This window comes from Pelophylax lessonae, assembly GCF_965119305.1.
Source record: "Pelophylax lessonae genome assembly, chromosome: 9".
NCBI lineage: Eukaryota > Metazoa > Chordata > Amphibia > Anura > Ranidae > Pelophylax > Pelophylax lessonae.
In genome coordinates this window covers 11,491,332-11,503,766 of record NC_138776.1, presented here as the reverse complement: position 1 = coordinate 11,503,766, position 12,435 = coordinate 11,491,332, and the positions used below count along the sequence as shown (strand labels likewise).

At 41.9% G+C, this 12,435-nt stretch overlaps 1 protein-coding gene across 4 annotated transcripts in view; it reads right to left on the bottom strand.

The window, feature by feature from the left end:
* KCNIP2 (potassium voltage-gated channel interacting protein 2) overlaps window positions 1–12,435 on the bottom strand; it is a 686,963-nt gene that overhangs the window by 44,883 nt on the left and 629,645 nt on the right. Inside the window, exon 2 of one of the 4 annotated variants that reach the window (XM_082269240.1) lies at window positions 6,671–6,770. The exons of the other annotated variants lie outside the window; for them this stretch is intronic. Coding sequence (XP_082125366.1) covers window positions 6,671–6,770 — 100 coding nt within the window. The remainder of the gene's footprint in view (window positions 1–6,670; window positions 6,771–12,435) is intronic. 4 annotated transcript variants of the gene reach the window in all.

Below are 12,435 nucleotides of genomic sequence, written 5' to 3'. Positions count from 1 at the left end.
GTCTTCCTAATTATCTAAAAGAACCATGGTCTTCCTGTACATCTAGAAGAAGCACAGTCTTCCTATTCGTCTAGAAGCATAGCTTTCCTATTGGTCCAAAAGGAGCATGGCCTTCCTGTACATCTAGAAGAAGCATGGTCTTCCTAATTATCTAGAAGAAGCATGGTCTTCCGAATTATCTAGAAGAAGTATGGTCTTCCTGTACATCTAGAAGAAGTATGGTCTTCCTGTACATCTAGAAGAAGCATGGTCTTCCTAATTATCTAGAAGAAGCATGGTCTTCCTGTACATCTAGAAGAAGCATGGTCTTCCTAATTATCTAGAAGAAGCATGGTCTTCCTGTACATCTAGAAGAAGCATGGTCTTCCTGTGCATCTAGAAGAAGCATGGTATTCCTAATTATCTAGAAGAAGCATGGTCTTCCTGTACATCTAGAAGAAGCATGGTCTTCCTGTACATCTAGAAGAAGTATGGTCTTCCTGTACATCTAGAAGAAGCATGGTCTTCCTAATTATCTAGAAGAAGCATGGCCTTCCTGTACATCTAGAAGAAGCATGGTCTTCCTATTCATCTAAAAGAAGCATGGTCTTCCGAATTATCTAGAAGAAGCATGGTCTTCCTGTACATCTAGAAGAAGCATGGTCTTCCGAATTATCTAGAAGAAGCATGGTCTTCCTGTACATCTAGAAGAAGCTGGGTCTCCTGTACATCTAGAAGAAGCATGGTCTTCCGAATTATCTAGAAGAAGCATGGTCTTCCTGTACATCTAGAAGAAGCATGGTCTTCCGAATTATCTAGAAGAAGCATGGTCTTCCTGTACATCTAGAAGAAGCTGGGTCTCCTGTACATCTAGAAGAAGCATGGCCTTCCTGTACATCTAGAAGCATAGCCTTCCAATCAGTCTAAAGGGGAACATGGCCTTCCTATAAGTCTAGAGGTGGTCTAGGAGAATTTCCGTTTACTGCCCTTCACAGAGACCCACCAGGAAGGCTTTCCAGTGAGAATAGTTACCAGTGTAAATTGTGACATTGGATCTCCCCACTAGGGCACATAGAATATAAACCTGGCAGAGCTTTTAACCATTTTCCACAACGTCCACAAACTTTACCCCCCAATTGTCCCAAATTCCACCGGACTGTCCGGGGATTTCACCACAATCCATGTCCTAGGTCATGTGACCCCCCAACCTCCCAACTGACACCAAAGCTTTTTCTTACATTTCCTTCTACTGACCCCTTTACCCCCCTCCTCCCCCTCCATATTGGACCTGTACATTAACCCCTTCATCCCCATCCTTCCCCTCTGTATATGGCATGTACATTAACCTCTTCATCTCCATCCTCCCCCCACCCATATATGGCCTGTACATTAACCCCTTCACCTCCTTCCTCCCCTCTTTATCAGACCTGCACATTAACCCCTTCATCTCCATCCTTCCCCTCTTTATCAGATCTGTACATTAACCCCTTAATTTCCATCCTCCCCTCTGTATTTGACCTGTACATTAACCCCTTCAGCTCCATTTTCCTCCTCCTCTCTATCAGACCTGTACATTAACCTCTTCACCCCCATCCTCCCCCTCTGTATATGGCCTGTACATTAACCCCTTCACCTCCTTCCTCCCCTCTTTATCAGACCTGTACATTAACCCCTTCATCTCCATCCTCCCCCTCTTTATATGACCTGTACATTAACCCCTTCATCCCAATCCTCCCCCTCTCTATCTGACCAGTACATTAACCCCTTCATCTCCATCCTCCCCCTCTTTATCAGACCTGTACTTTAACCCCTTCACTTCCATACTCTCCCTTTTTATATGACCTGCACATTAACCCCTTCACCTCCACCTTCCCCCTCTTTATCAGACCTGTACATTAACCCCTTCATTGGCATCCTCCCCTTCTTTATATGGCCTGTATTTTAACCCCTTCATCTCCATCCTCCCCCTCTTTATATGACCTGTACATTAACCCCTTCAACTCCTTCCTCCCCTCTTTATCAGACCTGTACATTAACCCCTTCATCTCCATCCTTCCCCTCTTTATATGACAAGTACATTAACCCCTTCATCCCAATCCTCCCCCTCTCTATCTGACCAGTACATTAACCCCTTCAGCGCCATCCTCCCCCTCTTTATCAGACCTGTACATTAACCTCTTCACCTCCATCCTCCCCCTCTGTATATGACCTGTACATTAACCCCTTCACCTCCTTCCTCCCCTCTTTATCAGACCTGTACATTAACCCCTTCATCTCTATCCTCCCCCTCTTTATATGACCTGTACATTAACCCCTTCACCTCCTTCCTCCCCTCTTTATTAGACCTGTACATTAACCCCTTCATCTCCATCCCCCCCTCTTTATCAGACCTGTACTTTAACCCCTTCACCTGCATACTCTCCCTTTTTTTATATGACCTGCACATTAACCTCTTCACCTCCATCCTCCCCCTCTTTATCAGACCTGTACATTAACCCCTTCATTGTCATCCTCCCCTTCTTTATATGACCTGTACATTAACCCCTTCATTGGCATCCTCCCCTTCTTTATATGGCCTGTACATTAATCCCTACATCTCCATCCTCCCCCTCCTTATATGACCTTTTCATAACCCCTTCATCCTCATTCTCCCCCTCTTTATATGACCTGTACATCAACCCCTTCATCTCCATCCTCCCCCTCTTTCTTGTACCTATACATCAACCCCTTCATCTCCATCCTCCCCCTCTTTATCAGACTTGTACATCAACCCCTTCATCTCCATCCTCCCCCTCTTTATCAGACTTGTACATTAACCCCTTTACCTCCATCCTCCCCCTCTTTAAATGACCTGTACATTAACCGCTTCATCTCCACCCCCTCTTTATATGACCTGTACATTAACCCCTTCATCTACATCCTTCCCTCTTTAAATGACCTGTACATTAACCCCTTCATCTCCATCCTCCCCCTCTTTATATGATCTGTACATTAACCCCTTCACCTACATCCTCTCCCTCTTTATATGACCTGTATGGGGTGGATCTAATGCAGCATTCCCACCATCATGTTTTAACCCCCTAATTACCAACATGTTACTGAATTTCCCAAAAATGATGGCAAATAAAGTTAATAAATTAGACCACTATCGGGTATTTACTTTCCAAAAAGGGGTCATTTGGTGGGTTTTCATACTCTCCTGGCATTTTTACTTTAGCAGAAAGTAAGGAAAACATTTTTTTTTCTTTGTCAAAATCTTTGGTCACTTTTCCTTTTTATTATAAAAATAAATAAATAATGCCACCATAAGAAAGTTCTGTCACAAAAAAATTTGTAATTGTCAGCCAAACTGAAAAAAAAAAAAAAAAAATATATATATATATATATATATAATATATATATTTGGCACATCTCTGCAATAAATGCACATTTTTATACCTTTCAAGATCCCTAAAAGTTTAAAAAAAAAATATCCGTTAGCTCCTGTTGACAATACACAGCAATGGTTTGACTAAGTGGTGTCAGAACTGCCCATTGTGTCTTGCTAAACTACTCAACCACTCCCACTCTACCATTTCTACAAGATAAATGTTAATTACTCCATGGACCCCAGATAAGGACTGGGAAGGCCACTGGAAAAGCACTGGACACAAGACGGCTCTGGATTTCTGGTAGGATCAACAAGCACTTATTGAACAGATACAATAAAACATTTTCATTGTTATATTTATCAGACCAAAGAGGAGCAAATAAGAGAAGTTCAGTGTTAGGATTTAAACACACTTTAAGTAAAACTTGACACTTAGTCCATCTGTTCATTTGCGCAAATCAACATTTTTAGTTTAGAATTAATTTTATATTTAATTAATTAATTAATTAATTAATTAAATTATTAATTGACGTTTTTTATTTATTTATCGTGTATTTGGGGGTCACAGCTTAATGGTTCAGAGTGCAATTTTAATGCAACTTTAGCCATTTTAAGGTATGTGCCATACAGAGTAACATGACCGTTCTGACCTAGAATACTACACCTCTCTCTGCCTCCTGCCAAGGAAATAATCTCTCACTAAACAAGATTAAAACCCGGTTTGATTTCATGTCGGCTAATTTGTACACGAGCATGAAGCTTCATTTATTTTTTACGCATGAAAAGATTCACAAAAACCAAGCCAGTAAATTAACTTTTTTTTTTTTGTTAATGAATATTTATGAAAAAAATTTGTCTGAACCATAAATCTTAATTTCAACCTGACTAAATATGTAAAAAAAACAACCAATGGATAAAACATTTGGCCGATAATTAAATTGAGTAACATAATGCTTTTTTAGTCAAGTGCAGAGTTGTTTTTTTAGGATTTAAAACCTTTTTTTTATACAGATGTTTTATTATAGTTATGAAAAAATAAATAAATTCATTAAATAAATAAATAAAAAATAGTGACACCCCACAATCAGAATAAATATTTGAATTAAAAAAAAATGTTTATATCAGGATTCCTTTTTGAAGAAATGCTTTAGTAAAGTTATGAAAAAATAAAATAAAATAGTAACACACATCAGAATAAAAATTTTAACAAAAAATAAAAATTATAATGCAGTTAAATAATTTTAATTCAATAAAAATTTTAAAAAATCGAATTAAAAACCTCTGTCCTGTAGAGAGCCCATTTCTAACACAACACAAGAATGCACTTTGCTCTAGTAGTCCATTGGACTGCAGACTGAAGCTGGTAATGCAAATTCCTTATATCTGAGTTCTACTTCATGATGTTCCACGTTGCAACTTTTATTGTTTACTTATTATTACTCTTCTTCGGTCGGTATTTACGGTCCAGTGCTGTGTTGTTTATGTGCCTTATTATATAAATAAAGAATTTGAAAAAAAAAAAAAAAAAAAAAACCTCTGCCCAATAATTAAACCTAGGAAAATATTAACCTTTTCAGTCATGCGTGAAGTTGTGTTAGGATTCAAAACCTTTTTACAGAGGCGTTATTATAGTTTTAAAAAAATAAAAATAAAATAAATCTAATACATCAGTGTTCCCCAACCCCCGGGCCGCGGACCGGTACCAGTCCGTGGATCAAACGGTACCGGGCCGCCCGAGGAACTTCAAATTATTTTACTGTCTCGGCAGTGGCGGCCGGTGCATTGAGCAGTGCGCCCCGAGCCCACCCATTATGTGACAATAGCGAATGAAAATTCGCTATTGTCACACGGATCCTCCTCCTGGCCAATCAGGAAGCGGGTCTTCCCCCTTCCTGATTGACCGAAAGGCAAACCCCATGCCGTTGGCCGAGGAGACGCCGGGGGACTGAGGAGAAGCCGCCGCTGCCTGAGGTAAGTGCACTGGTCTCGCGGGGAGGGGGGGTCACGCTGGCATCTCTGCATTGAAAGGGGGAATGCTGGCATCTCTGCATTGAAAGGGGGCACGATGATCCCTGCATTGAAGGGGGAACGCTGGTATCTCTGCATTGAAAGGGGGCACGCTGGCATCTCTGCATTGAAGGGGGCACGATGATCCCTGCATTGAAGGGGGCACGCTGGTATCTCTGCATTGAAAGGGGGCACGCTGGCATCTCTGCATTGAAAAGGGGAATGCTGGCATCTCTGCATTGAAAGGGGGCACGATGATCCCTGCATTGAAGGGGGCACGCTGGTATCTCTGCATTGAAAGGGGGCACGCTGGCATCTCTGCATTGAAAGGGGGAATGCTGGCATCTCTGCATTGAAAGGGGGCACGATGATCCCTGCATTGAAGGGGGCACGCTGGTATCTCTGCATTGAAAGGGGGCACGATGATCCCTGCATTGAAGGGGGCACGCTGGCATCTCTGCATTAAAGGGGGCACGATGATCCCTGAATTGAAGGGGGCACGCTGGTATATCTGCATTGAAAGGGGGCACGCTGGCATCTCTGCATTGAAAGGGGGAATGCTGGCATCTCTGCATTGAAAGGGGGCACGATGATCCCTGCATTGAAGGGGGCACGCTGGTATCTCTGCATTGAAGGGGGCACGCTGTTATCTCTGCATTGAAGGGGGCACGCATGTTTAAATACAATTAAATTAAAATGATTAAATCAAAACAAGCGGGCCACGGAAAAATTATCAAACGTTTACCGATCCGCAGCGATAAAAAGGTTGGGGAGCACAGTAATACCTCACACACACTCACATAATAATAATAAAATAATAATATTGATGATATTATGGTGATGATGATAATAATAATACGATAATAAAATTATGATGATAATAAAAATAATGATGGTGATAATATTATTTTTATTATTATTAATAATAATAATAATAATAATAATATAAAGGATGATGATAATAATGATGATAATAATAATAATAATAATAATAATAATAATAATAATAATAATAATAATATAAAGGATGATAATAATAATAATAATAATAATAATAATAAGTATATTTAAACATAATTAGATCCTTGCCGGAGTGGAAGAAGCAAGGTAATACAACAAGTTGGAATGAATGGTGGCCCCGCTGGGTGCACATACTAACTCTCCCTCTGCTCTATTGCGCCCCCTGGAGCAGGGAGAGGAAGCCAATGTGTAGGCTCCTATTGGGGCCACCATTAAAGTGGATATTGTTGAACCCATGTAGAGGCAGACAGCGGAACCCCACAACACACAGAAGAAGAAAGGAGAACGAGTCACTTGCTTTCACTGACTGAAGGAGTGGACGGAGGACCGCAGCAAGGCAGCAGTTTGAGGATTCGCTGTTTAAAGGCTTTTTTATTTTGGCTGGGAACATTGCCTGAAAATCACCGGAACAAAGCAAAGTATTAAGGAAGACAATCATGGATCAATAATGAGCTTCAGAGGCATTATGGGGATGAGGGGGAGGGTAAAAGCATGCATACAAGTTTATTTAATAAAGTGCCTGAAAAAGGGCGCTAACTCATCAGATGTCATTGCTTTATTGGCGTGTTTATTCCTTCCTCCAACCTATAGGAGACATTATGTTTGGACATAATCTATAGAAAGAAAACAAGGAATCCAACGCGTTTCGGGGGCTTCATCGCCCCTTCATCAGGGCTTGTCTGTTAATAAAGCGCTGTTAAACCCAAAACCAAAAATTTCCTATATTGAAGCTTGCCAATCATTTGATGAGGTGGCTGCATTCGTTTTCTTCCCCTCTCTTTTCACCTGCTGACCTGGCCAGTAACACACCTCCTGTATTGGATTGCCCCACTCTGGATGAAGGAGAACAGGAAGCACATCAGACAGCAGCATTGTCAGTCTGGGTCAATGTGTGAGTGTTAATCTAAATCTGCTAGTACATCTTGTACCCCCCTCCACCCAGACTGACCAGCTTGCTATCTGCTGTGCCTCCTGTGCTCCTTCATCCAGAGTGATAGCTGGAGTTTGGCTTCAAATTGTTAGTGTATCTAAATCTGCTAGAGCATCTTGTATCCCTCTCCACCCAGACTGACAATGCTGCTGCGTGCTGTGCCTCCTGTCCTCCTTCATCCAGAGTGCTAGCTAGGATTCGGCTTCAATGTGTTAATATTAATCTAAATCTGCTAGTACATCTTGTACCCCCCTCCCCCCAGACTGACAATCTTGCTATCTTCTGTGCCTCCTGTTTTCCTTCATCCAGAGTGGTAGCTGGAGTTTGGCTTCAATGTGTTAGTGTATCTAAATCTGCTACTACATCTTGTATCCCCCTCCCCCCAGACTGCCAAAGCCTATGTGTGCTGTGCCTCCTGTGCTCCTTCATCCAGAGTGTTAGCTAAAGTTCAGCTTCAATGTGTTAGTGTTAATCTAAATCTGCTAGTACATATTGTACCCCCCTCTCCCCCCAGACTGACAATGATGCTGCGTGCTGTGCCTCCTGTGCTCCTTCATCCAGAGTGTTAGCTAAAGTTCAGCTTCAATGTGTTAGTGTATCTAAATCTGCTAGTACATCTTGTATCCCCCTCCCCCCAGACTGACAATGCTGCTGTGTGCTGTGCCTCCTGTTCTCCTTCATCCAGAGTGCTAGCTAGAATTTAGCTTCAATGTGTTAGTGTTAATCTAAATCTGCTAGTACATCTTGTACCCCCCTTCCCCCCAGACTGACAATCTTGCTATCTGCTGTGCCTCCTGTTCTCCTTCATCCAGAGTGTTAGCTAAAGTTCAGCTTCAGTGTGTTAGTGTTAATCTAAATCTGCTAGTACATATTGTACCCTCCCCTCCCCCCAGACTGACAATGCTGCTGTGTGCTGTGCCTCCTGTGCTCCTTCATCCAGAGTGGGGTGCGCTAATACAGGAGGTGTTTTACTGGCCATATCACCAGGTGGAAGAAAAAAAAGAAAACAAATGCAGCCGTCACATCTAATGATTGGTAAGCTGCAATATGTTACAGTTTTGGGTTTAATACCGCTTTAATACCAGAGAAGTCCTGATGAAGGGTGATGAAGCCCCCGAAACCTGTTGGATTATTTTTATTGATACATTTAATAGAATATTAGGGTGGGAACATCAACATCATTGATCAATGTATAGTAGGTAAGAATTGTCTCCTTCCTTTCTCCGTAGAGGGATATAATGATGCCAATGCATTCCTCCGCCCAATGGCGGCCTCTACTGAGGAATCCTGAGCTGTGTATGGAAAGGGGGGAGGGGGTTGGGATATCAGACACTTTATTAGACAACCAGTTTCAGGAAAGGATCCCAAGTTATAAAATACAAGCTGCTCCCATCCACCAATCGGATCCATAATAAGTGAGGACTCTTCCTGACATGGAATTCTCTATAGAAGGTCTTCTGGATCTCATTCCTTTTATCCTTTTATTTATACGCAGCTTATAATTTATTAGTAAAAGTGTACCTGTCACCACTGCAGAACATTTTCTGATTGGCTCCATGTTGAAAGTGACCCAATTAAGCCAAGTAGACCCAAAAGGTGGCTCCTCCTCTTAACCGCGCCGACCCTGGACAGCCACCTGCACACCCCCGCCACCTCCCACAATGCAGATCTCAGTGCATGACCCGTCACCAGATCCAAGCACTGACACGCCCCCAGCCCTATGCAGATACTGAGTTTTAGGAGGTCAGCATTAGCATAGGATTTTTTTGGGGGGGGGGGGTGGTTCCAGGGTTAGATTGTGGTGGTAAGTGGCTAAAGAAAAAAAAAAAGAAAGAGATCGGACTTTACAGGCCAAGATGGAGGGATAATCAGAAATGGGTAAAACACATGGTTTTATTATGTCCAAAAAGGTTTAAAAACGATACATAGTGAAAAATCAATACACAATAACAATGGATAAAAAAAGATAGAAATTACAGATGGTGCAGTGAGTACTGTATAATGCGCAGGTCTTCGGTGCCGACGGGTTTCTCCAGATACTTTCTCAGGGCTACAAAGACCATTCAGTACTTGTCTTAAGTACTGCACATGCAAAGAATATTCTCTGTGCATGTTCTGGGACCCTATTAGGGGACAAGCATCTAGTGTTGATCATTTGAGCCCGTGGGATTTTGCCCAGGTCTTCGATACCAACGCGTTTTGCCAATTACTTCCTCAGAGCTACAAAAGACCATACAGTACTTGTCTGAAGTACTGCACATGCAAAGAATATTCCCTGTGCAGGCTCTGGGACCCTATTAGGGGACAAGCATCTAGTGTTGATCATTTGAGCCCGTGGGATTTTTTGCAGGTCTTCGATACTGACGCATTTCGCCAATTACTTCCTCAGGGCTACAAAGACCATTCAGTACTTGTCTGAAGTACTGCACATGCAAAGAATACTCCCTGGGCAGGCGCCTGAACCACATTAGGGGACAAGCAACTAGTGTTGATCATTTGGGACAACCCTGTGGTCATGCCGCGCTTCATGAGCCAACGGGATTTTGATACCCTATGACTCCATACTAAGCGTTGCAGTAACACAATATTCTGAGAGTGTGATACTCTAGCCTACATGGGGGGGGGGGGGCACCTGCCCAGGGAATACTCACAGAGTATTGTCCTCTCATAAATTGACCGGATACACCATGACCCTGCTGTGGAGCCTCCCCCCCCCCGTGTCGGTTAGAGTATCACACTCTCAGAATATTGTGTTACTGCGACGCTTAGTATGGAGTCATCCATTATCAAAATCCCGTGGGCTCATGAAGTGCGGTGTGATCACAGGGTTGTCCAAAATGATTAACACTAGATGTTTGACCCCTAATATGGTCCCCGGCGCCTGCCCAGGGAATATTCTTTGCATGTGCAGTACTTCAGACAAATACTGTATGGTCTTTGTAGCCTTGAGGAAGTATTTGACGAAATGCATCGGCACCGAAGACCTGCGCAACATACAGTACTCACTGCACCATCTATAATTTCTATCAAGGAATTATTTTTTTATCCATTGTTATTGTGTATTGATATGTCACTATGTATCGTTTTTAATACCATGTTAGGGGACAACCATCTAGTGTTGATCATTTGTTTGTCCTCCCATTATGTGTTCAAAGGGGATTATGATCTGGTAGATATTGGGGATTGGTAAATTGATGTCCCCTCATAGGTTGACCAGTTACGCCATGACCCCGCTTTGGAGCCTCCCCCCCCCCCGTGTCAGTTAGAGTAGCACACTCTCACAATTTTGTGTAACTGCAACGCTTAGTATGGAGTCACTGAATGGTCTTTGTAGCCCTGAGGAAGTATTAGGCGAAACCCGTTGGCACTGAAGACCTGCGCAACATACAGAACTCACTGGACCATCTATCTAGGAATTATTTATTATCTATTGTTATTGTGTATTGATTTGTCCCTATGTATCTTTTTTTTACCTTTTTGGACATAATAAAACATGTGTTTTACCCATTTCTGATTATCCCTCCATTTCTGCCTGTTAAGTCCAATTTCTTTCTATTTTTTCTTTGTCTATACAATTATGGATGACGGCCACATGTGTCATAGTCATTTTTTATTCATGTTGGTAAGTGACTTTTACAAAGTATCTGGTTTACTTAGATGGCCTTGATTATAAGAGTCACCATACATGTTTCAATCGTTGGCAGACCTCAGGACATTTGATACTGAAAATACATTTGTTCTGTGCGATTGAGAAATGATTGAATCTAAACAGGTCAAATGCTATTCATTCAGAAAAAAAGAATGGTAAAATCCCACTTAATGGCCACTAGATGGAGCTGATGATGACTATACATGAGAAATCCCACATTATGGCCAATAGATGGAAATGACGATCTTCGCAAACAAGAAATCCCACATTATGGCCACTAGATGGAGCTGACGATTAGTGTAAATTAGAAATCCCACATTATGGCCAATAGATGGAGCTGACGATTAGTGTAAATGAGAAATCCCATATTATGGCCACTGGAGGGAGCTGACGATGACCGAAAATGAGAAATCCCACAATATGGCCACTAGATGGAGCTGACGATCATCATAAATTAGAAATCCCACATTATGGTCACTAGATGGAGCTGAGTATATTTGTCAATGAGAAAACCACATTATGGCCACTAGATGGAGCTGACAATCATCATAAATGAGAAATCCCCCATTATGGCCACTAGATGGAGCTGACGATCATATTATGGACACTAGATGGACCATATTATGACAATCACTGTCAATGAGAAATTCCACATTTTGGCCACTAGATGGTGCTGACGATCATAGTCAATGAGAAAACCCATATTATGGCCACTAGATGGAGCGGACAACCATAATAAATGGGAAATCCCAAATTATGGCCACTAAATGGAGCTGACAATCATCATAAATGGGAATTCCTACATTATGGCCACTAGATGGAGCTGACAATCATCATCAATTAGATATCCCACATTATGGCCACTAGATGAAGCTTACAATCATCATAAATTAGAAATCCCACATTATGGCCACTAGATGGAACTGACAATCATCATCAATGAGCTATCCCACATTATGGCCACTAGATGGCGCTGACGATCATCATAAATGATATCCCACATTATGGCCACTAGATGGAGCTGACGATCATCATAAATGAGAAATCCCACAGTATGGCCACTAGATGGAGCTGACTATCATCATAAATGAAAAAATCCCACATTATGGCCACTAGATGGAGGTGATGATCACCAATAATGAGAAATCCCACACTATGGCCACTAGATGGGCTGACGATCATCATAAATGAGAAATTCGAAAAATATGGCCACTAGATGGAGCTGACAATCATTATAAATGAGAAATACCATTTTATGGCAAAGAGATGGAGCTGATGATCATCACAAATGAGAAATCCCACATTATGGCCACTAGATGAAGCTGACGATCATCATAAATCAGAAATCCCACATTATGGCCACTAGATGGAGCTGACGATCATTGTAAATGATAAATCCCACTTTATGGGCGCTAAATAGAGCTGAAGATTATCGTAAAGGAGAAATCCCATATTATGGACAGTAGATGGACCATATTA